Below are 26,207 nucleotides of genomic sequence, written 5' to 3'. Positions count from 1 at the left end.
TAACAACAAGCAGAGCAGACACCTGGCCAAACAACACTGAATGAAGAAAGGCTGCAATTACTTCAGCATCAGCCCCACTAATGACTAAATAATGAATGAAATAACCAGAACATCTGGAAAATTAGAATGAAAATAATGTTGAAAAGTAAAAAAAAAAAAAATCCCCATATATGTGCTTAGTACATTTTAATAATTTCTTCATTGACCGTAAAACACAGAAATTGGGAAACAACAGCTCACTTAACTCAGCTAGGAGTTCAATTAAAAACAGATGTTGGCCGGAACAAAAACCTGCGGCCAGTGGCGTAGCGTAGTGGGGATGGCTCACCCCGGGTGACACTTTTAGGGGCGGCAAAGAATTACTGTATATTTTAGTCTTTTAAATTGAAATACCTAAATAAGGGGGTGGCGAAATTTTCCTCCATCCTGGACGGCTGACAGCCACGCTACGCCACTGCCTGCAGCCACTGGGGGTCCCTAAGACCGAGTTTGGGAACAGCTGGCCTATGCGGTTGTTTCCTTGTCACTTTAACCAAATCTAAGCGCAAAGCCAAAGAGATTTCAAGCAGTACATTGAGTAGACGGTACATCAGGCGTTCAAGACAAAACTGTTGACTGAATGTTTGGTTAAAACAGACTTGCCAAATAACACCGGACAGCATGTACTTCTGGGAATATTTTTTTTTAACTTCCTGGAGATAGATGGAGTTATTTGTGCAATTAGCTTGAATGTAACAGGATCTTTTAACAAATGGGCCTCAGGGAAAGCATGGAGTGACTGGAAAGTGGACCATCTCAAATGACCTTTGAACCAGAAATCTCACAGCGATTCAGTCAGAAAATTTAACACAATGAAGGGTTTGCTGGAAAAAAAAAAATATTAATATGAAGACAGGAAATAATTTACGCAGCAAACTGATTGGTTTGTCAATAGAGAATGACAGAATGTTTCTCTACTCTGGACAAATTTTTCATTTGGATTAGAGCAGAGGGGCAGACTTGCCATTAGATCCTGTGTTCTGTTAAAGGAAGACTAAAATTCTATTGAAAGGAATCTTTGTAACCAGTATGCAGCGTTCAGGATACTGATTAAGGAAAAATTAGAAACTGGCACTGTAAAGACATTTTTAAATACGTTTACCTAACAACAGGATCACATCTGTGGCACATTCCAGGCCTCAAGTGCAGACCGAGAAAGAAGATCTGGGCTAATGAGCAATAAAAAAACAAAATCCTGAAATGGCTTAAGATGCAGAGCATTTGGAAAACTTGATGAGAATTAAATTCTTTGTAAAATTTTGGACAGACGATTAGTGCTGGTAGAGTTTATATCCTACTAGGTGTCCCCCATAGCTCCGCCCACGTAGGAGTGAAACAGGACAGTGAGGAGAGCCCCGCCCAGCTCCCCACTCCTGACATCACGCTTCCCCCTCCCCTCAGCCTGCAGCCTCTGTCTCAGATTAGCGTGAATATATCGCTCCTGCAAGCGAGCTATGATTCTTAGCGCAATGAGAGAAGTTTCAAGAAAATTCTAGAAAAAAACCTGCTTTAAATCCATAAGTAGTTCTCTTGTTTGCTAGCTAAGCGGAGGTAATGAGCGCCTCGAGGCTGGGGTGAGTGAGATGGGCCCTGCCACCCTCCCCTCAGCCCACTACGTTCTCTCAGATTCGCATAAATAAGTCGCTACCGTAAGTGAACTATGAAACTTAGCGCGATAAGAGAAGTTGCAAAATCACCCAGAACGTTCCAAATTATAGAAGAAAACCTGATCTAAATCCGTTAAGTAGTTTCCTCGTGAAGTGAACAGACAGACAGATGTTGGATTTTATATATATATATATATATATATATATATATATATATATATATATATATATATATACACACACACTCACCTAAAGGATTATTAGGAACACCTGTTCAATTTCTCATTAATGCAATTATCTAATCAACCAATCACATGGCAGTTGCTTCAATGCATTTAGGGGTGTGGTCCTGGTCAAGACAATCTCCTGAACTCCAAACTGAATGTCAGAATGGCAAAGAAAGGGGATTTAAGCAATTTTGAGCGTGGCATGGTTGTTGGTGCCAGACGGGCGGTCTGAGTATTTCACAATCTGCTCAGTTACTGGGATTTTCACGCACAACCATTTCTAGGGTTTACAAAGAATGGTGTGAAAAGGGAAAACATCCAGTATGCGGCAGTCCTGTGGGCTAAAATGCCTTGTTGATGCTAGAGGTCAGAGGAGAATGAATGGGCCGACTGATTCAAGCTGATAGAAGAGCAACTTTGACTGAAATAACCACTCGTTACAACCGAGGTATGCAGCAAAGCATTTGTGAAGCCACAACACGCACAACCTTGAGGCGGATGGGCTACAACAGCAGAAGACCCCACCGGGTACCACTCATCTCCACTACAAATAGGAAAAAGAGGCTACAATTTGCACGAGCTCACCAAAATTGGACAGTTGAAGACTGGAAAAATGTTGCCTGGTCTGATGAGTCTCGATTTCTGTTGAGACATTCAAATGGTAGAGTCAGAATTTGGCGTAAACAGAATGAGAACATGGATCCATTATGCCTTGTTACCACTGTGCAGGCTGGTGGTGGTGGTGGTGTAATGGTGTGGGGGATGTTTTCTTGGCACACTTTAGGCCCCTTAGTGCCAATTGGGCACCGTTTAAATGCCACAGGCTACCTGAGCATTGTTTCTGACCATGTCCATCCCTTCATGACCACCATGTACCCATCCTCTGATGGCTACTTCCAGCAGGATAATGCACCATGTCACAAAGCTCGAATCATTTCAAATTGGTTTCTTGAACATGACAATGAGTTCACTGTACTAAAATGGCCCCCACAGTCACCAGATCTCAACGCAATAGAGCATCTTTGGGATGTGGTGGAACGGGAGCTTCGTGCCCTGGATGTGCATCCCACAAATCTCCATCAACTGCAAGATGCTATCCTATCAATATGGGCCAACATTTGTAAAGAATGCTTTCAGCACCTTGTTGAATCAATGCCACGTAGAATGAAGGCAGTTCTGAAGGTGAAAGGGGGTCAAACACCGTATTAGTATGGTGTTCCTAATAATCCTTTAGGAGAGAGAGAGAGAGAGAGAGAGATAAAAAAGGTCAGAAGAGAACTTGTTTGAATATTCAGCAACATTTTGATTAGAAATAAACATTGCTATATCAGTTCAGTTAATTTTTAAATACTTAAATACCCAATACAGTAAATAATCATATGTGTGATTTTTTTGTCCTATATACAGAAATGCATTGCTAATACTGGCACTCAAAAACTGTTAATTTTAAGAACTTGCTGCCCGCATGAAAATAAATGTGCACACTCCAGGCCACTTCTTCTTATAGGGCACATCATTCCTTATCCTCCCTTTGCAGGTGCCACACTATGGCACTTCAGGGGAGACTACACATTAGGACCATTTTGACAAGAACAGGACATTCAGTACAACAAGCCCGTCCATCCCACCCACCTAACTGGTCCAAAATAACCTCAAGTTAAGATTTAAAGGTCCCCAAAGTCCTATTCTCTACAACACTATTTTGGTCACTTATTCCATGTGTCTACTGTTCTCTGTATGAATGACAAAATTCCTAATGTTTGTGTGAAAATTGCCTGGTATTGTCACCTTGTTTTGGTTAAAGAATTCATTTCTAAGTCACAGCCGGTATCCACCATAAGGTGTTCGCAATGCTGTTACTGAATTGAATTGAAGACAGACACGCCAAGTAGAAAGTGACAAAAGAAACTGCAGGCAGATGTTTTACTAAAGCTGACGGTCTTAAATGCTAATGTTTTTCATACCGTGAAAACAACTCAAAAACTACTTACAAAAATGTTTGATTTATTTTCCAATTGAGCAGCAAAAGCTGGAGAAAAAAAAAAAATCAGAAGTGTACAGACATTTCATGCAGAATTCACAGAGAGGTCGCAAGTCCACCTTTTAGTGACAACGATCACCAGATGGTTCTTTTAAGGTTAGCCCAGGCAGAACGCGTCATTCCCTGAGAAGCTTTAACTTCATTCCAGTCCAGCTTTGTATGTGGGATTTCATCCTCAGGTTCTGGATCACTCCTTGCGCCACCTTTGGGGGAAGCCACGACAATTGGCAGGGAGCCGTAAGCATCCTGAAATTCTACAACATGTAGCTCCTTTCTGTCAGCCAATTGCTGGTGTGTTTCCTGTAAGAAAACGAAGTTGAATGAAGCAGGTGGTGTTACATTGGGGGAACTATTTTGACACTAGTGTGCAAATTGTTCACTCAGGCTCAACCTTGCAGAAAGTTTGTTCCCTGTGAGTTTTTGAAATCCCTTGCCTGTGTTCATTTGTGCTCATTTTAAATGTCACTATCCTCATTATTCTGTATTAATTACAGAGTACTGAGAGAGTCACTTCAGAATAGCAGAACAACGTTGATGAGAGCAGGCAATTTAGGCCAACCTTCAGTCATTCCTCATACCTCTCAGTAACCCCAATCCTATTCACCAAGATTCTCTAAAATAACATGAAGGCAAGACTGAAGGTCCACGAGTCTCTCTGGTCACTCATGCCACGTGTCTATGTTTCTTCATGTAAAGAAAAACTTCCTAATGTCGGTGGAAAATTTGCCCTTAATAACTTTCCAGCTGTGTTCCTGTGCTCTTGTTGAAGAATTAATTTTAAATGAACAGCCTGAGATCCACTTTACTAATTCCCTTTCGTAATTTTAAGCAGTTCAATCGTCACCTTTTTTATTGTTAACATTTATTAACATGTACTGTATATTCTTATCTATTATGGGTTTTTAATCAAGAAGAGAGGTGAAAAAGAAAGTGCAGGCAGGGTGGAATGGGTGGAGAAGAGTGTCAGGAGTGATTTGTGACAGACAGATATCAGCAAGAGTGAAAGGGAAGGTTTACAGGACGGTAGTGAGACCAGCTATGTTATATGGGCTGGAGACGGTGGCACAGGAGACAGAGCTGGAGGTGGCAGAGTTAAAGATGTTCAGATTTGCATTGGGTGTGACGAGGAAGGACAGGATTAGAAATGAGGACATTAGAGGGTCAGCTCAGGAGGAACGAGCGGGAGACAAAGTCAGAGAGGTGAGATTGTGTTGGTTTGGACATGTGCAGAGGAGAGATGCTGGGTATATTGTGAGAAAGGTGGTAAGGATAGAGCTGCCAGGTAAGAGAAGAAGAGGAAGGCCTAAGAGAAGGTTTATGGATGTGGTGAGAGAGGACATGCAGGTGATGGGGGTGACAGAGCAAGATGACGAGGACAGGAAGAGATGAAACAAGATGATCTGCTGTGGCAACCCCTAACGGGAGCAGCCGAAAGAAGAAGAATATGGGTTTTTAATCAAGAGGAATTCAATTCTGATATTATTTTCACATTTTGCTTTAATAATAATAATAATTTATTACATTTATATAGCGCTTTTCTCAGTACTCAAAGCGCTATCCACACAGGGAGAAAAACCTGGAAGCGAACCCGCAATCTTCCAGTCTCCTTACTGCAAAGCAGCAGCACTACCAGTGTGCCACCTGTGACAGCTTTGAAGTTTAAAAGTTGATTTTCAGTAAGGTATTAGTTTTTTTTTTTATTTATGTGACATTTTAAATGTCATGTAACCTCGATTGTCACTCCAACATTATACCGATTAAATAAGACGATGATCGCACTATGCATTAATCCCGTGTGGATGTAAAAACTTTTGATCTTCATAGCTATTGTTTGTCGACTCTAGCGTGAGGATTTTGAGTTCTGGTTCTGCCCCTTTTCTGATTCTGACTTTAGATTTTTGTTTTGCCCTTTGATTCTGGTTACTTGATCTTATATCGACTCCTCCAGAATTCTGACCCCTTGCCTATTATTTGACCACAATTTTTCATTTATTAAAAATCTCCTGGTGGTTTTAGTGCTTACAACAATCCTTGACACTCGGTCAGTGAGTCACAACATTCTTAATATTCACTTTGGTTACATTAAAAACAACTCCCATGCCCACGCCAAGTTTCTAAAGTTAGTTTTATTGGAGATATCATGATTCTAATTGGTTGGTAATCATTAATTTAGAATATTGCAAATCCCAGTGCACACCCTTAGCTTATAGAGAATTTGGGTGAATGAAGGTGGAGGAGTTCAGAGTTTTCAAAAGCGGGGTTCCTGATTATTAAAGCACTTGAGACTCCAGTGCTAGAGTGGAAGTCTGGAGTGACTCCAACCAAACAAAGCCGACTCCATGACTCTGACGCCATCATTGGTCTTGTCATGTCTGGACTACTGCAACTTGCTCCAGGCAGTAGTACTCTCGCATGTGTTATCAAGCCACTGCAGATGATCCAGAATGCAGAGGCCCATCTTGTATTCAACCACCTGAGATGGGCACGTCACTCCTCTCTTCAGGTCACTACTTTATTGGCTCCCTAGAGCAGCACGCATCAAGTTCAAATCCCTGATGCTTGCCTACAGAATATTCAATGGGTCAACACCTGAATATATGGAGACACTGGTGGTAGTGCTATACGCCTGCTCGCCCACTCAGGTCTGCCAGAGAACAACGTTTGGTGATGACCTCTATGTAGTATCAAATTTCAACTCAGACTCTTTTCCTGTGTAGTTACCACTTGGTGGAATGGGCTGCTCACCTCCATCCGAACTACTGGCTCCCTCAATGTATTTAATAAACAACTGAAGACCTATCTGTTCTGTGAATATCTGTCGAAATGAAAAGAGAAAAACCTTTGCTTGGAGATATTTTATATTGTCTGTTAATTTGTTTAATTTCAGTATTGATTGTAACCTAGGATTGTAAATTAGTTGTTACATCTCTTCACTTGTGGCAATCAACTTTTGTTACCTATTCTATTACACTTGATGAACAAAGAGGCCCTACCTAGCCTCATGTTACTTAGGTTTACCACTTTTGTAAGTCGCTTTGGATAAAAGCATCTGCCAAGAAAATAAATGAAAATGTAAATCACAGGAATAAAGTGAATCTTTCTTTATAGTTCAATCCTCTCCTTGACCTGGTTGTTCTGCTCTACACCTTCTCTAGTGCTATCCTGTCTTTATTGTAGTATGAAGGCCTGTGATTTTCAAAAGGTGTTCCTGCTGCCTGGGTGGTGTTTAAAGTGGTGTTCCCTGCCAGTGGTTCAAGGAGCTTTGAGTTGAGAGAGATGGAAGGCAAAGGTTCAGTTGGCAGTGGGGCACAGAGGTTTGAGAGGTGAGAAGGGATTAGCAGAGAGTTGGGAAGGTGAATAGGCGTGACTTGTATGATTTCTGCACTGTGAGCTGAACTTTGAGTAAGCCACCTGTCCTGTCCGACAGGGAATCAAACCTGTATAGTGAGACCTTTGTAGGAGCAGCTAAGATGTCTTTGGTCTTTTGTTGATTTGATGTATTTCTGCTCTCCACTTTCATCCCTTTGTATATTTTGTATAATAAAATAGTTATGGTTTGATAATATTTTGAAATTTTGAGTTCCTTGTTCCAGGTTATTGTAAGCACACAGAGGTGTCTCCTGTCACAGGTTACATAATGGATATGCAAATATTTATAGTATGTATGTTTAAGGTTTTGCTTTTGTCTCATTAATTAAAGAACAGAAAAGTAGGGAAGAAAATATATTTATGAATTTACAGTACCTGCTTGCCCAGCCCTTGAAATAAAGCTCTAGTGATATTCAGTAGATTTGTGGAGCCAGACACCTTGGCATACATGTCCTGAACGCCAATCAGTTTGCACATTGTAATGATGGCTCTGTGGCAGTGCAATCCATAACCTAAAAAAACAAAACACCACAAAAACATTTGCTTAGTAAAGACTAAGAGTATCCAGCCAGACAAGCTTATTACTAAACTATAATTACAAGGACTTGATAGATCTAGTTTCTGAATGGGACACTGTTCTGACGGTGTATGGACACATTCCTTAATCAGCGTGTGAACCTGGACTGTAATGACCTCAAATCCCTAGCACTCACTGACTTAAAGAAATACTCCACCCAATAATGATACCCTTTAAATATGTTACTTACCCCATGTCAACATGAGATTTCTCGATCATCACTATAAACTAATTGGAATAAGTACTCTGAAAAAAATATGTTTGATTGGAATAATCCTTTAATGGTTAACCTAAAAATGTCTTCAGTCTGTTCAAAGGAACAGGTACAACTTGTGGAGGAGGACTGAAAAAGTAAAATTTACAACAAGAACACACAACGTAAAGCTAATTAGGTAAAAACCTGTTCATTTAACTAGATGTAAAAGTTTCCAGCCATACCAAGATCCAGCCAAACACTAAACACACTAAAAAAGAAAGCAAATGTTACCAGATTGCCACTCTCATGCTGGTTAGCTTCTGTTAAGTACAGGCCTTAAACAAAACATAAATAAATAAATACGGGGAGAGTCAAAATCATGTTAACATTTGAATGGAAAAACAATTTATTCGCAAAGCATATTTCATATGTGCAAGATGATTTACAGGAATGTCTCAACCTGTTCACCGTCATGTTCAACGCACAAAAACCAATGAGCAACAACACCATTTAAAGCCCGGACACACATTTCACAGGGAATAGATGATACCACAGTCTGTATTCTGTACTTCGGGTCATTGCTATCACAAACTTTCCTGCTATACACACACGCGCTCCTACACCATACCCCATAACCAGAAATCACAGGGTGTCAAATCAGGGGAGTTTGGAGGCCATGGCAATGGTTCACCACGACCTATTCATCGACCTGGAAAGGTGTGGTCAAGATAAAAATAATCCATTAGTGTTAACATAATTTTGACTCACCCTGTAAATAAAAACCCAGACCTGCCCTGCTAATAGGTCTTGGCCTACTGCCTAGGGCTCACCCCAAACAGCTTAGCCCCAAATTCAACAGGCAGACTACCAGTCTGCACTGGCCCAAAAATGGGACTAAGGCATAAAACAATTATTTCTATAGCAAATGTTCAGAAAGTGCTTTACAAGATGTCAAAGAGAAAGTTACAAGAAAAGAAAAAACAAATAAGATTAGTTAAGACTATTATTGAATACTAGCTGTGTGAGCCTGTGCTGCTAGAAACCATGGATTCCGGCACTTCAATCAATCAACCGCATCGGTTGTGCATTAGCAGCTAAGTGAGCTTCTCTTTCCTTGGTGGTTTTGTTTTGCTGACATGCTCGCCTCTGTTGTATAAACTGGTTAAACCCTAGAAATTAGTTAGCGGTTTTTCTGCTGAATCAGGACAGAGCACAACACCAATAAACAAAATGCCATAAGCTGCAATGTAACTGAAATTTCAACTTATTTATTCCTGGGGACATAATGTATAACTCAAGTAGACCCTGAAATCACAACATTAATCTTTTTTTTCTTCATATTTCAATGATGTTACAATGAGCCTGTGTCTTATTTTGTACTGATTAATTTTAGGCAAATATTGTCCAGTGTGTGAAATGTCCTGCGTTAATAAGGGTTGGCCAAACACTGAAATCATACAGAATATACTGTTGGGATTCATCACTGCCTTAAGTGTGTTGGAGACTAAACAGCAATAAGCATCATTTTCAATTCATAGAGAAGTAATAAACTGTAATATTAATATTCCAAGATTACAGACGGTGAGCAGAAAGGCAGGAAAAGAACAACTAATCAGACTGCATGTTTAATTAAGAGAAAAAAAATGTTCTGTTTAATCAATAAACCAATTGGAAGAAAAATCCAGCATGTATAGTGGTCCCCCTGGACTCAAATTCAGTCACTACGACTTTATGTAATCCTTATAAGACATATGACACTCAGTCTACAGAGTGCTGTTCATAGGCGTTGCTGAAGGCTCTCTAAAGGACTCACCTAATGTCCAAGGTAACAAATACAGAAGTGGCAGCCGTGTTTTAAAATCAAATACAATGGCAGCAATTAATGTGGCATCACACTATTGTGACACTCAAAAACCACAGCGGAAAAGATACTAACGCATCAGACAATGCGATGCCTGCGCTAAGGTGATGCTTTTGTAATCTGAACTCTTCCAGTGTCATAATACAAGAGATTAAGTGTCTAATTTATTTGGTCTTAGACACTGAGGCAGCTAAAGGGTACACATGCATCTATGTCAGCAAACTGAACAAAAGCATCATGGGTCAGAATTGAAAAAGGCTAGTCATTCTTTTCAAAAATAGTTTCACCAAATTGCTGTCATATCTTCACTGTAATGATGATCACATTTACCTGGGTTTTGCTTCTTCATTCGGATTGTTGTTTTCTTGAATGTTGACGTCACATCATGATATACTGCATATGAAATGAAGAAAAAAAATAGCTGAAAGAAGTCATTAGTGACAAATGGAGCTTAATGAATAAGGGGTAATCAAAATATCCGGAGTCTCACCAAATAAGAAACACACCGGTAGAATGTAACAGTAGGGGTAGGGTTTCTGTGGTACTGATTCAATTAGTACAAAGCTTTATTGAAATACGGTACTATGAATACACTTTTGTGTAGCTGATATGATGCTCACAATGGCATGCAGTGGGACGAAGTGCTTAAGGCTTTTTCATTTTAAAGCCCTGATATTGTGGGTTCAAATCCAGCTACTGACACGGTGTGACCACGAGAAAGTCACATCATCGGCCTGGGCTCCAAATGAAGAAAGAAAAAAAAAAAACAAAAAAACAGAAAATAAAAACCAAGTATATCTCAAATGTGGTAATTTGCCATGAATAAATAAGTAAAAGTAAATAGATAACCTTATTGAACTGAATTTCAGTTAAAATTGCATTTAAAAAATCGGGAGTGGTCTCTCCTAGACTTTCTCATATACTCAGATATGGGGATGGATATTTGAGGAGTAAACCGCAAGACAATGATTATAATTTTAAATTATTTACATTAAAGAACAATCAACAACAAATCAAATCAAATTACCAGATATACTCGCGTATAAGTCAAGTCTTGAAACCCGAAAAATCGATCATAAAATCAAACCCCGAACTACACACCTGTTCAAAAATATGAAACTTAATTTTTTGCCTTCTCCAATCACACCCCAGTTTCTCAGACACATCGAATTTTGTTGCAGCAGGGCAGCTACCAATTTCTTTCGCTACTTCAACAACTTAAAACCAGCTTCATATTTTCTTCTGATTGAACACTCCATCGTAGGTAGATAAGGGATGCTCTTACGATAAAGGTGTATGAGGGTGTGAGGTACAAAAAACACAAAACGGTTCAAACATCGCTTCGGAATAGTTCGGGTATTACCGTGTGGTCACGTAGGCACAATACATATAAAGAAAGGGCCATGTGCCCCGTGGTTACTCTCTCAGGTTGGCGTTAGCATATCATAGTCTCTTGGACCAATAGCGTGAGTTTTCCGCATTCGACTTATGCGACCGACATTATTAAATACCGGAAATTATACGGTGAAATCAAGTCCTGACTTATCCGCGGGAGAACTTAAACGTGAGCATATACGGTAATAATATATTGAACAATTATTATAAAAGTTGAATAAATTGGACTCTGCAGCTGCATGAATAAAAAAGTACCATTTCCGCTTAGTGGAAATCGCTCAAAAGTTAATAGAAATCTACATTTTGTATCTAATACTTGCATCCAAAATTTGGTTTACCTAAGTGAAAGCGCACTTAAGTTATCGTGTTTACACACAGACATAATTCAAAAATGGTATTTTTGGACTCAGGGAGGTGTAAAACGTCGAGATTCATCAAAATCTTGAAATCAAATCTTTGGGCAATTCCAATACTATCCACATACTTTGTAAACAAGAAAGTAAAAACCTAGCTTTAAAACTGTGTCTAACGTACACTAGGATTCAAAACTCACGTATTTTAGACATGTATACTTTTTTTATCAAGGTACCATTAAATTAAATTAAAAACATAACCAAGACATTATGAATGTTGCAAATGGTTATTACTGTTTGAAATAATTGATTTATAGCAGGCAGACAGATAAACTGTACAGCCAAAAGTTTGTGGACACCTGACCATCACACCTATATAAGCTTGTTGGACATTCCATTCCAAAGCCATGGGCATTAATATGGAGCTGCCCCCCTTATAACAGCGTCCACTCTGCTTTCCATAAGATTTTGGGAGTGTGTCTGTGCGAGTGTGTGTCTTTACAGCCAAAAAGCATTTGTGAGGTCTCCATCAGTGTTCCAATTCATCCCAAAGGTGTTCAAGAGGGTTGAGGTCAGGGGCTAGCACAGTCCAAAGGACTTCCTCCATGTCTATGGAGCTGGCTTTGTGTACAGGGATACAGTCATGCTGGAACAAGAAAAGGGTCTTCTCACAACTGTCGCCACAAAGGTGGAAGCTCATGATTGTCAAAAATGCCAATGGTTTGCTGTAGCATCAACAGTACCTTTCACAGGAACCAAGGGGTCCAGCCTAAACCATGCCAAACTATACAGGAGGCACTATGTCATCCAGGAGGTAAGTTTTCTCTTGACATCCAACAACATCTATATTTGACTGTCAGAATACCAGAAATGGAAGTGTGATTCATCACTCCAGAGAACACGTTTCCACTGCTCCTGACTCCGATGGTGTCGTGCTTCACACCACTCCTGCAGAAGCTTGGCACTGAGCAGAGTGATTAAAAGGCTCGGCCATGGAAACCCATTTCACGAAACTTCTGACGCACAGTTTTTGTGCTGGTGTTGCTTCCAGAGGCAGTCTGGAACTCTTGTTGTGAAGGACGCAGCAGAGGAGAGGCGGTTTTTACAAGCTTCAGCACTCAGCAGCCCTGCTCTGTGAGTCTGCATGATCTACCACTTCATGGCTGAGCTGTTCTCGTTACTCCTTGGCGCTTTTACTTCACAATAATAGAGCTGACAGCGGCAGACCTACCAGAGTAAAAAAAAAATAATTCTTGGACTGACTTGTGGCAAATGTAGTATGCTATGGCAGTACGACCCGATGATTGTTAATGGAGATTTGATGACTATGTTACTGTATGTGATTTGACAAACCTGTTAAGAACTCAATTATTTGGAGGGGTGTCCACAGACTTCAGGCTATATACTGAAGGACAGGATGGATGGATGGATAGCTAGATAAAGTGATGGTGGTAGAATACCAACAAGAGACACAGAGCACAACGCCAACAAATTAATACACTACAAACATTGGCAATGCGACTGTACCCTTTAAAATTTTCAGAAGATTTGTTAGCAAGGATGCATTTATGGCTAGCTTTAAAGGAAGCAGGCTATGTATTAGTTACATCCGTTAAATAGCAAACAAATGAGTTTACTTACTAGTGTGATTGTTGTACCGCTCAATGTAGTACAAATAATGAATGGCTCGGTTCTTGGCCTAGACAGCATAAAAAAAATACAGCAAAATTAGAAGAATACTTCAGCTTGAAATAGTTAATAAACATTGTTCAGGTTCAACCGGTGGCCCCACCAACTCATAGAGTTATTGGAGCAGAAATCTTTACAGCTGGATGCATTTCCTGACACCAGTCTCTTCCAGTCACCTTTTACAACACAAAGGAGGGACGGTGACATTATTCTACATCGAACTGTGTGAGGAATACAGACAAGGGAACAGGTTTTTTTGTGCAGTGTCATCCCAGAGATGCTGACACATTCCAGTAGCACAGTTAAACAGTGTGGTGCAGTGCTATCAGTAAAAATATCTTAAAAGAAAACTTACTTTCCTTAAGGCCGTGCTTCTGTCGGACGCTTTTCCCACTGCGAATCCTACAAACAACAATAAAATAGATTTAAAAATGTTCAGCTCGTAGAGAGGAAAGAAAGCATTTTCGCAACTGATTTTTAATTCTGCGTTCTCTCCACACAGACAACAGAAAGCAAATTTAACCTAAGTTTACACACAAGATATAAAGGATTGGACTTCATTATTTTTATTTGTATTCATAAAATACAACTCACAGGGGCAACATGTGAAAACGTAAGTCCACGCTTACTGCTCCCATCTCATTTAGCTATCACACTCGATGCACTGAATCTTTGGCTTTTTAAAACTGGATCATTGAAGTTTGTGGTAACAACATGCCAAGGACTAAAGATGTCTGCAGTGGCTTCAGAGAAGCAATTGCTTCTGCTCATCAGCCTGGGTAGCCTGACAATGGCCATTTCCAAACAAACTGAAGTCCATTTTTCAAGTTCCACTTTATAATTATCTCAGCGTGTTACAATACAATTCTTACTGGCACATCTCCCACAGAGCAGTGAAAGAAATATAATAACAGCATCAGACAAAAGAGAAAGACCACTGGAGAAAAACGCTTAAGAGGATGAGGGTTATTATAAACATTTTAATGATACAGTGCCTTGAAAAGCCATTCAGCCTCTTTATCTTTTTGACACATACAGAGGATTCAGAAAGCATTCACACCTCTTCACTTTCTCCTCACTTTATTGTGTTGTTGATTTCATTCTAGACGGATACATTTGCCATTTTTGGATATCAAATCTACACTCAATACCCAAGAATGACACAGTGAAAATGAGTTTTCAGAAAGGTTTGCAACTTTATTCAAAGTCAACAACTGAAATTTCTCCTTCCTAGGAGTATCCGGACTGTTAATTCGGTAATTTGCTGAAGCCCATTTGGCAGCAATACCAGCTGTGAGTATATTTTGGTAAGCCTCAGCAAGCTTTACACACCTGGGTCTGGGCAGTTTAGCCGATTCCTCACGGCAGATCCTCTCAGGCACCATTGGATTGGATGGAAAGTGTCTGCAAACTGTCATCTTCAGTTTTCTCCACATAATGTTTCTCAAGCTTTGGGATTTTGACTCAGTTTTTCTGATGGAAGATTATTAGTGACCCACCTGTGGGTCCACCTTGGTGAAATGGATGCTTGTGTCAGGGCAGGGTCCCCCTTGGGAAGAATTTAGCTTGATTGTTGGAGTGCTCATGTCTACCCCCTTGGTGCTTATCGTCAGTGCTGGAGAGGGTTCACCCTTGGATAATTTAGGGTGACCGTCTAAGTGTGACCCTCTTGGTGCGTTTAGCGCTATTATCAGAATAAATTGGTGAATTCAGTGTTACCATTGCGGTTCGTCTGAGTATGGCTGTCGAAGCAGGGTGAGGTTATGTCAACTAGGCGAGTAGAGCGTGGCTCATAACAAGGAGGGGGCATTGAGTTTTTGGTGGGTGATTCCCCTTAGTGAGTTGAGCATCAGCCATCAGAATGGCAACCCAGTTTATGACTCACTCGTGACCCATTGGCAACCCAGTTTATGACTCACTCGTGACCCATTACCATTATAAACAATGGCAGCTCGCAACCCACAGGCGGCTTCCCAAGACCCAATGTTCGATGGGGTTAAAGTCTGGGCCAATGAAGAATATTGAGAGACTTGTCCTGAAGCCACTCCAGCAATGCCTTGGCTGTATCCTTCAGATTACTGCCATGCTGAAAGATGAACTATCACCCCAGTCTGAGGTGGCATTAACCCTGGAGAAGGTTTCTTCAAAGGACTGCTCTGTATTTGGCTGCATTCATCTTTCCTTCTCTCCCCAATTACCCTGTCCCTGCTGCTGAGAATAACCGCCACAGCGTGATGCTGTCACCAACCACTGTGTTTACCTGTAGGGATGGTATTAGACAGGTGATGAGCAGGGCCTGGTCTTCACCACATATACAGTGGTTGGAGTTCTGCCCAAAGAGTTACATTTTTGGCTCATCAGACCAGAAAAACTTGTTCCTTTTTCCTCAGGCTCTCAGAATCCTTTAAATGACATTTGGCAAACTCTAAGCAGGAGTAAGCCGCTCCAACATAAATACCTGATTGGTAGGGCGCTGCTAAGATGGTTGTCCTTCTATCTCATTGGAGTACTTCTGAAACTCTGTTAGAATAACCCTCAAGAGTCTTGGCCATCTCCTTAAATAAGATCTTTTTGCCTAGTTACTTAGTTTGGCCAAACTGCCAATTCTTAGAAAAGTCCAGGTGGTTCCAAACTCCTTCCTATCATGTTCCAGACACATCTCAAAAAGAATTAAAATGAACAGGATGCACCTGAGCTCAGTTTGAAGTGCCAAGGCAAAGGGCCTGAATACTTCTAGGAAGGAGAGATTTCAGTTTTGGAGTTTTAATAAATGAGTAAGCCTTCCTGAAAACATGTTGGCACTTTGTCATTATGGCATACTGAGTGAGGACTGATGGGCACAAATGGCAAAGGTACCCATTTAAAGTTAAATCTACAACACAATACAGATTGTGAACACTTTATGAATCCACTGTATGTCCAGATGTGGCTTTTTTTGCACAATGAATATGTCTTTCGGATATGAGATGAAAAAACTGTGATAACAGGAGAAATGCCCACTTAGATACACCTGGGCAAGTACACCAAGAAAATGACCAAATGTATGGTGATGGAAACAAGCCATGTTGAAGACTGCTGAAACAACCTTTTTCAAATGAATTGTGCCTTTGAGACAAACTGCAAGAAAAACTCAGACTGATTAACCAGGAAGGAACTTCTCAAATAAGCCGTAGATACTGTAAGTGCCCAAAGCAAGTTATAATTTACCTGCTAAAATTTCTATTTAAATTTTTTAATCTTTTAATTTAGTGCAGACTGCTAGGAATTGATTTCACTTTGACTTTTATCTTTTACTTCATATCTTTGGATATCTTTGAAAGAATAACCATATTTAATCAGCCCAGGGTAAACAAGGTGGGCATGGGCATCAGACTGGGAAAAGAACATAATTTTGTAATGTAAACATGACGGTGGTTTTAAGATTATTGATCATTCCTGTAATCAGAGAGACCTTTAAGCTTGGGATGCATGATGCAGAGAAAATGATAAATAGCAAGGGAGAAAAGACCAACACCATCACCCAGACAAGAAGTGGGCATTCCTCCTGAAATTGGCAGGTGAAAGTCCTCTGTGGACTGAAGAAACGTTTTAAGCCTGTATGCACCCAGGCTCCTCATCATCTGTGTCCTTACAGAAAGCATCCTTAAAATATTCTTTTGAAATACATTTCCTACTTTTTGCTACTATTGGTTTTACTCTGTTTTAAGAATTTTGACTTATTGCAATAACTAGTTTATACTGTTTGGCTGGGCCAAGGTATGATGTCACAAGCTTGTCACGAGTGCAGGGATCAGCAGCTGAGAAGGGACACCTTCAGCATGAAGCAGCATAGAGAGCAGGGACCTGCTTTGGCAATAGTACAGGTGTTGCATGACACTTAAAAGTGAAGACAACTGTTTGGTCTACTAGTGCCAAGCGATTAAGTCTCTTGGATTGAGGTAGCTGTTCACATGCGAGTAAAGCTGTTACACACCGGGCAACTATAAAGTAATACGATTGGCATTCTTTATGAATTTTTTTTGTAGTACTAGGGTGTTGTACAGTGTTAGCCATTATGAATGTAGAGAAAAGCCAAGCAAAATGACATCTTTTATTGGCTAACTAAAAAGATTACAATATGCAAGCTTTCGAGGCAACTCATGCCCCTTCTTCAGGCAAGATGTAATCAAATTTTTTTTACAAGTTCTTCTGAACCTATTTTGTTGATCCTCTGATGGAGGGCCACGGCCATTACCTGGCCTGGATGCCAAAGGAATGAAAGGACTGGAGGAAAGAGCATCGAGGAGGCAACACCTCCCCTGGGATGCTAGAGGGCAGCACTCTTGGGCGGCTATAGCACCAAGGGTTCCTGCAGGGCATGCTGGGTACTGGAGTTTGGTGCAGCCCTGTTGGACTCCATGGGAGGAGCTGCAGAGCCCTATAGAGAATTTCCAGCACACCTGGGAGTGATTCCAGGTAATACTGATGAGCCATAAGGAACACTCCCGGGGCTTGAATAAAAGGAGCCGCCTCATTGTATTCGGGGAGCCAGAGTCGGGTGGACATGGACAAAGCTTGCCTTTGAGGGAGTGGAGGAGGAAGGACTGATTGCGCTGTAAAAGAGTTAAATTTGAACCATGCTCTATGTGTGCACCTGGCATGTGTCTGAGTCTCATATCCTTCTGAGCTTATGCTTAAAAGCTGACGCTGTTATTTTATTATTCACTATGATAAAATGTATTTCTTGTTATTTATATAACCCCTTAAGAGAAATGTTATATTTATGGCATAACCATTCTCCTATAGTACTAAGTTTCCTGTTTTTTGTACCAAAGCTGGATCATAAAATAAATAAGGCCATTGTTCTTTACTTTTTGAAAAACAAGATGCATGTGGCGAAGTTCACACATCTCCTAAAATAAAAATAAGAATGAAAAATATATATTCAAAAAGTCACGTACATCCTAAACAAACAGGACTATCAATCAAGTTGTGGTCATCTAAGGTATCAACATTTGCCATGTCCCGTTAGCAACTAGGTGTAACCGATCATGTTAAAAGTTTTCTGAATATGTAATGAATTCCTTTTAAAGAATAGTGACCTAATCAATGAATTGTATAAATATAGTGCAGAGGACACTTTTTTCTTTGTAGCATGTGATTAACATGTGGCTAACATGTAATACACTTGTTACCTCTTCGGAGATTTAGATAAAGAATAACGATTGATGCTTTCTCCTGCCAGTGCTTTATTGCTTAAATTTGGGCATTCCAGTGGAGGGTGTCTGTATTCATAATATTCATGCACAGCTGTACTTTATGTACAGTGCTGTGGGGAGCAAGGTAAAATGCCACCCAACTCAAAATAAATAGGTCTGCTACATGGAAACTCGTGTCCTGCCTGTCTGCGGCAGGGTCAAGGTGGCTGTACGCGCCCCCACAATCCTTTTATAGGTTTTATGGGTCATACAATTCATTTCTGTTTACTTTTTTAAATGATATTTTGAAAGAGTTCCGAATTCTTTGCATCTTTCTTTAATGCCATCTTGATTTTCATGCATGTCACCATTTTAGCAGTTCCACTGTTAGGATGCACTCCCATTTGCTAGGGACGTGGCCCCAGAGGTCATGGTACCTGACGTCACATGTGATGAGCTAAAATATTAACTATGATGAATTTTCCTCATCTGAGTTTATGTATAATTCAAAAAAAAATCTCAGAGTAGCTGCTGTTTTACCCTTTTTAATTCGGATTGTGGCGGACGGCCGGGGCATCTCTTCAACACTGGTCCCGGGGGAGCAGCCATGGGATACACGCTACGTCCTCCGGAACACTTGATGGCAGCCCCCCTGGGTTGTGTCAGGGCCACTTTCATGGAACACCAGAGCTCATCTTGGTTGGACTCTGTGGTCTCTGCCAGGGAGAGCTGCACGGCTTAACGAGCCCGTCTGGGCGGGCGCGCAGCCAGAAGTAGGTCAACGAGCACCTGCAGCACTTCCGGGTGGGCAATAAGAGGAGCCTGCAGCCACTACTCAGGGTGCCAGAGTCGGGAGAAGGGGGACAAAGCTGCCCTGAGAGGAGTGGAGAAGAAGAGTGTGGTGATTTGGGTGCTTCATTTGTGTTGTGCCTGTGGGGTTCACGGAGAAGACGTGCCCCACAGGTGAAGAAAATAAAAGTTTCTGTTTGTTTTATACATGCCTCTGGTGTCAGTTTGTGTCGGTTCAGCGCCAATAAAGCGCTATTACCACAGTATATAATAGACTTTATTAGTATATAATAAACTTCTTTTTAACTTGGGCTTTTGGTTTACGATTTGGTGTTGACAAGAGATACAACTGATCTCCGGTTACAATCTTTTTGTTTGTTTCTTCTCCAGAGCCAAGACTTGAACCTTAATCAAACATCTAAGGAGAGACCTGAAGATAGCTGACCACCGACCGTTTCAATCCAACAGGATGTGGCTTGAGTTGACTTGCAGAGAAGAATGGCAGAAAATCCCCAAATCCAGGGATGTGATGCTTGTAACGTCAATTTGCTGATTTGCAAAAATTCCTAAAATTCTGTTTTCACTTTGTGATTCTGGGGTATCAATTGTTGTTTGATGTGGAAAACAATCAAAAGTCAAATGATTTTAATATAAGACTGCAACATAACAGAATGTGAGAATGTGAAAGGATCTGAATGTTTCTGAAGGTGGTACAGTATATATATGGAAGTCTCAGTTTTCGTACTGCAGCTGTCCGTTCACAGATACAACTTTACTTGTGGGGCACAATAGAGCAGATATTTTTAAACATCCATACACACCACAATTAACTATAAGCAAGTAGGTGATGCTAAATAATGAACAGAGGAACTTCTACAATAATAAACCTCACAGGTGACAGAGGGAATCAGACTAGAGAATCACTCATTGACATGTAGAAGCTACACTCTATGGTATTTAAGCTTGGCAAAGTTTAGGAAAAGGTTGCATGTACTTTGAAGGGGCACGCATTCAGCCTTGTGGGCCATCAAACAAAGATCGTTAAATTTATTCCATTTCTGTTCTCTAAAAATTTCACTTCAAGCTCTATTTTCCCAGGTCCTTGAAATCTTTCACATCAGTCAGTTTTACACAGTGGGTCTGCTCCAGAGTGGCATGATCTTTTGTCTGCTGCCTACTAATTACCTGCTGAACCATTTCCATTTCCCACAGCCACCAGGGCGCTGATGGATCTCTTTCTTCCTTCTTTTGCAGTCATGTTAAATACACTTTTCACCTGTAAAACAGAAGAGGCAGATGGGTAATATGTCTATGCTACCTTTTCACAGGAACTAAATTTATAGTACACAGAGCTCATGCAGTACATGCCAGTGCACTTGAACATTAAAAAGATGAAGAATTTCATTAAATTGTGAGATTTCCAAGTCAAAACAGTTAATAATTAACGAGACGTATGGTACCAGAGGCTAACTTGATTTTGGGCTGTAAGCACATGAAGTAAATTTAATCTCGGCCACAAACTCAAGCCATGTTGCCACTGGGGAAGGAAAAAGCAGGAGTGCTGGGCTCTGCATTGCTGACTCTCATTGTTATTAATAAAACAACCAAACGAGCAAAAATGTATCATTAGTTACCAACCATGTGTATTTTTCCCTCCAGAGGAAAATGATTCATGTTTTCTGATTTAAACACATGCCCCACATTTCGTGTAACATATTAATTATTACAATACTAAGAAAAGCTATTTACAGCTTCCTGATATCCTCTCTTTTTGTATACTGCATTTGACACAATGAATGGCTTCAGCTCTTTAGACAAAATGTAATATTAGATACAGGGAACCAGAGTAAACATATAAGTCGCTTCTAAATTGCTCAACCAGGTTTTCTTGTCTTTGTATAGACTGCAATTTTGCAAGAGAGATGGAATGAGTTCTGACAGGATTTCTTTTAGTTTCATTTGTTTTACAGTAGAATCCCTGAAGCCAATGAAAAAAGTCGTAATGCCAGGCCACCTTAAATTCCTTCGCCCTCATCCATCAGCGTCTTTTGTTTTGCAAATATGTCAATCAGCACAAGCAGCCTGCTATCCCATCCCACCCTCAGCTCAAATGTGTTTATCTGAATGTGAGGTGCCTTGAATTGTAGAGGGAAAAATAATATATCGTTATCTGAAAACATACACACAACAAACATACATAAATGTAGGATGACAGAAAATGCAAGGCAAGAAATGTTGAACTAAAACATAACATTTTTTCATGTATAAATGATAAAATGTTGATGTCAAATCAATCAATCAATCAACATTTATCTATATAGCACATATTCATACAAAAAAATGTAGCTCAAAGTGCTTTACAAAATGAATAGAAAAATAGAAGACACAATAAAAAATAAACATAAGTCAACATTAATTAACATAGAATAAGAGTAAGGTCCGATGGCCAGGGTGGACAGAAAAAACAAAAAAAACTCCGAAGACTGAAGTTCAAATATCAAATAAATGCTTTCACAAAAGGTATAACACAACAAGTGCACCTTCATTCAAGAATATAACCAAAGAAAAAGAAACTATTCAATTAACATGTTGCTGTCAATATGTAAAATCCGAAGCCCAAATATCAAATGCAGGGCTGGTGTAGAGATAAGAACGGCTGCTTCTAAATCAAGAGGTTGTGGGTTCGATCCCGTGTCTTCCCTGCATTTACTGTTATGAGTAGTGAGCTGCAGTTATTATTACTATTCTACAGGGTGGCCCACCTCAACCAAAATGACTACATTACGTGGTGAAGAGAAATATACGCACGTTTAAGTTCTCTCGCGGATAAGTTGGGGCTTGGTTTTACAGTATAATCTCCGGTATTTTATAACGTCTGTCATATAAGTTGAATGTGGAAGACTCACGCTATTGGTCCAAGAGATTATGATATGCTAACGCCCACCTGAGAGAGTAACCACGGAGCACACTGCCTTTTTCTTCTATGCATTGTGCCTATGTGACCTCACGCTAATATCCAAACTATTCCAAAGAGACTTTTGCACTGTTTTGTGTTTTTTGTATCTCACACCCTCATACATCTTTATCGTAAGAGCATCCCTTATTTACGATGGAGCATTTGATCAGAAGAAAATAAGAAGCTTGTTTAAAATTAAAAGTCGTTGAAGAGGCGAAAGAAATTGCATTGAAGAAAATCGATGTGTTATGAGAAACTGGTGCAAGATTGGAGTAAGCAAGAACATGTAAAGTAAAAAAAAATGTAAGGGTCGCATTTTTGAATGGGCATATAAGTCGGGGTCTGATTTTATAATCGATTTTTCGGGTTCCAAGACCCGACTTATACGCGAGTATATATGGTAATCAAATTTGGTACTCACATTTACAGAAGATGCTGAAAGTGTTCTCCTTGTGCCTCAATACATCTCTGTGTCCGTTTCAGCATGTTCATGAACACTCTTTTCAGCGTCATGGAATCAATTCTCTGTATTGCATTTTCAATGTTCAACTTCAGTTCATTTACAGTCCACGGATTTGTCTCATACACGTAGCCATTTAAATGACGCCACAAGAAATAGTTGCACGTTATTAAGTCGGGCAATCATGGTGGCCATTAACCCTTGCTAATAATCCTTTCATCAGGGAAAATCTCCCGAATATTAGCCATAGATATGCGGGAAGTATGGCAAGTTGTACAAAAGAGTGCACACGAACATGCTGAAATGGACACAGAGATGTATTGACGCACAAGGAGATCACTTTCAGCATCTTCTGTAAATGAGAGAGTAACAAATTTGATCATTTTTCTCTTCATCACGTAATGCAGTAGTCTCGGTGGAGGCGGGCCACTTTTTGGTATAATAAAAACCCAAAATGCAAGGGTGTGTAGACATTTTATATTGTTGTTTGGTACGATAGGTAAAGTCTGTAGATAAAATAATTGAACAAGTTAGATAATGCATGTACAGCGTAACATTCACGTGCATTTGGGAACTTGTTAATTGATTTAAACGTCTGATCAATTTTTAGTTACGTCATCAAATTGTCAGTTACCATGTGTTTCTTTATTAAATATTTTTGTAACAGTAAGTCAATTTCACCAGTGCGTTTCAATAGGAGGTTTCGAAATTTCAAACATCTCTACAACAAAACATCTCAATGCAAATGAGACAAATTTCAAGTGGCAAATTTAAATAAAATTGTCCCACTGGGAAAGAAGCTGTTCCACGTGTCAGACAGGCATGACGACAGTAAGTGCGTGATGCCTTAAAACGGGCAGAGTTTCAGCTTCTTCTGATGTTTCACAATGATTGGCCATCAAAATGAAGTGGGATTACTGTAGTTTTGTGGCACAACACATAATTTCTGAATATAATGAAAGCTTCAGAAGGAATCGTATTATGAGACAATGATCCTGCAATTACTGTTGTGGGGCATCCAGTAAATTTAGTCTTGAAACAAACCATAAATTAATTGATAACCAAAAAATAAGGTGTATAATTAGACCAAGGGATAAAACTAGACACTCCACCAGGGGCATCTGTAATAGAAATTTAATTCAAATTAAAACAAAAAATATATCAGCAGTTCAGAAAGAACCATGCAGTTTTAAATGCTGTTTATTGAACATTCGCTCTCTTGGCACTAAAGCTGTTTTGGTAAATGATATAATATTAAGTACAAAATCTGATCTGTGTCTTCTTACTGAAACCTGGCATAGTAAATGTGACACTGTTCCCCTAGCTGAGGCGTCACCAGATGGATACTCGTTCCTTCATAAGTCTAGAGATTCTGGTCGAGGAGGAGGCCTTGGAATAATTCATTGTAACAAAATGCAAATCACTCCTAAAAATTTAGGCAACTTTACATCCTTTGAGGCATTCATTTTAAATATTAAAACAGATTCCAACACAATTATAGTGCTAGTCTACAGACCACCAGGGCCATATTCATTGTTCATGACTGAATTTAGCAACCTTCTGTCTGATTTGGCAATAAATTATGATCACGTAGTTCTGATGGGGATTTTAATGTACACATTGATGTGGAAACTGACACTTTTAGCAAATGTTTTACTTATTTGTTAAATTCAGTAGGATTTTGTCAGATTGTCAAAGGTCCAACTCATAATCATAACCATACATTAGATTTAATTATAACTTACAAAGTTGAAATTCAAAATTTAAATATTACTCCATTAAATGTAGTTATTTCCGATCACTTCTTAATTACGTTTGATTTAGTTCTGCCCATGCCAGCACTCAGAGATTAAAACAAAGACAGTGCGACATCTAGATTGTAATTCTGCTTCAAAATTTATAGATACCTTGAGTAAGTAATTGAGTGTAATTGTAAACGGAAAACAATTTAGATCAGCTAACATCACATTATAATGTGACCTTGAGAGATGCTCTGGACACAGTGGCTCCCCTAAAACAAAAGTAATCAAAGCACATAGAAACTCTCCCTGGTTTAATGAAAACACTCGAGCTCTTAAATTAGAGTGTCGAAAACTGGAGCGCAGATGGAGAACAACAAAGCTACATGTCTTTCAAATTGCATGGACAGAGAGTGTTAATAAATATAAAAAGGCCCTCTTTAAAGCTCGCTCAGAATACTATTCTACATTAATAGATAGCAATAATAAAAATCCTAGGGTACTTTTTAGAGCAGTGGCTAAATTAACAAATGGGAATTCAGATCAACAGTGCAAAATACCAACAGATATTAGCAGTACAGACTTTATGAACTTCTTCAATGAGAAAATTAAAAATATAAGATCCCAGATCTCAGCATCACAGTACAAACCAAATACTAGCTTAGCAGACCCTGCTCACATTGCATTCAGCACTTTAATAATTTTAATCCTGTAACTGAGCAGGAAGTCTTAACTTTAATTTAAAATGAAGCCCACTACTTGTTCCCTAGATCCAGTGCCAACAAAACTAGTAAAAAGTGCAATGGATGTTCTTGCAGCACCTATTCTAAACATTATCAATAGTTCATTATTGCATGGCACAGTACCTGATGCACTAAAAGTGTCAGTCATTAAACCTTTACTTAAAAAGTCAGACCTAGACCCACACATACTAAATAACTATAGGCCTATTTCAAATTTACCATTTCTCTCTAAAATACTAGAAAATGTAGTCGCCAGTCAGCTTCAGTCACACCTTACGCATTACAATTTATTTGAGAAATTCCAGTCTGGCTTTCGCACTGGTCATAGTACAGAAACGGCACTAACACGGGTTGTAAATGACATTCTGATATCCTCTGATGAAGGAAATTCCACTGTAATTATGTTGTTGGACTTAAGTGCAGCATTTGACACCATTGACCATTCTATTTTACTGCACAGGCTAGAAAACGATGTTGGGCTTACAGGCCCGTGCTCGCTTGGTTCAGTTCTTATTTATCAAATCGATTCCAGTATGTACAGAAATGTGCTGACAGTACTCCATCATTATACACAGAAGTTCAATATGGTGTCCGCAGGGCTCAGTACTGGGACCTTTACTGTTTTCACTTTACATGCTTCCACTGGGATCTCTCATTAGGAAACATAATGTTAATTTTCACTGTATGCAGATGACACCCAGTTATACCTTTCATTTAAATCAAATGAAGTTTCTCCGATGTTGTCTTTAATTAGTTGTGTTAGTGAATTAAAGGAATGGATGAATGAGAACTACTTGTCTTTAAATACAGATAAAACAGAGATGTTAATTGTTGGAGGGAATGACGCTGATCACAGCAATATTTTGTCGTCATTTAACTCAGTTGGAATCCCAATTAATTTTACTGAATCAGCCCGCAATCTAGGAGTTATCTTTGACTCTAGCATGTCATTTAAAGCGCATATTACAAAGTCGTCCAAAACATGTTTT

General features: G+C 39.6%; 1 protein-coding gene across 1 annotated transcript in view; it reads right to left on the bottom strand.

Moving 5' to 3' along the window:
- Nucleotides 1-3,860: 3,860 nt before the first annotated feature.
- The window catches only part of mrps5 (mitochondrial ribosomal protein S5), a 150,506-nt gene continuing 128,159 nt past the window's right edge, over nucleotides 3,861-26,207 (bottom strand). Inside the window, exons 6-11 of the mRNA XM_039738233.1 lie at nucleotides 20,506-20,596; nucleotides 13,710-13,756; nucleotides 13,307-13,364; nucleotides 10,248-10,310; nucleotides 7,659-7,795; nucleotides 3,861-4,214 (exon numbers count right to left, since the gene is read on the bottom strand). Of these exons, the coding sequence (XP_039594167.1) occupies nucleotides 3,990-4,214; nucleotides 7,659-7,795; nucleotides 10,248-10,310; nucleotides 13,307-13,364; nucleotides 13,710-13,756; nucleotides 20,506-20,596 (621 nt within the window). The 3' untranslated portion in view covers nucleotides 3,861-3,989. The remainder of the gene's footprint in view (nucleotides 4,215-7,658; nucleotides 7,796-10,247; nucleotides 10,311-13,306; nucleotides 13,365-13,709; nucleotides 13,757-20,505; nucleotides 20,597-26,207) is intronic.

Source organism: Polypterus senegalus, chromosome 16, assembly GCF_016835505.1.
Source record: "Polypterus senegalus isolate Bchr_013 chromosome 16, ASM1683550v1, whole genome shotgun sequence".
Taxonomy (NCBI): Eukaryota; Metazoa; Chordata; class Cladistia; order Polypteriformes; family Polypteridae; genus Polypterus; species Polypterus senegalus.
This window is presented reverse-complemented; position numbering and strand designations above follow the sequence as displayed.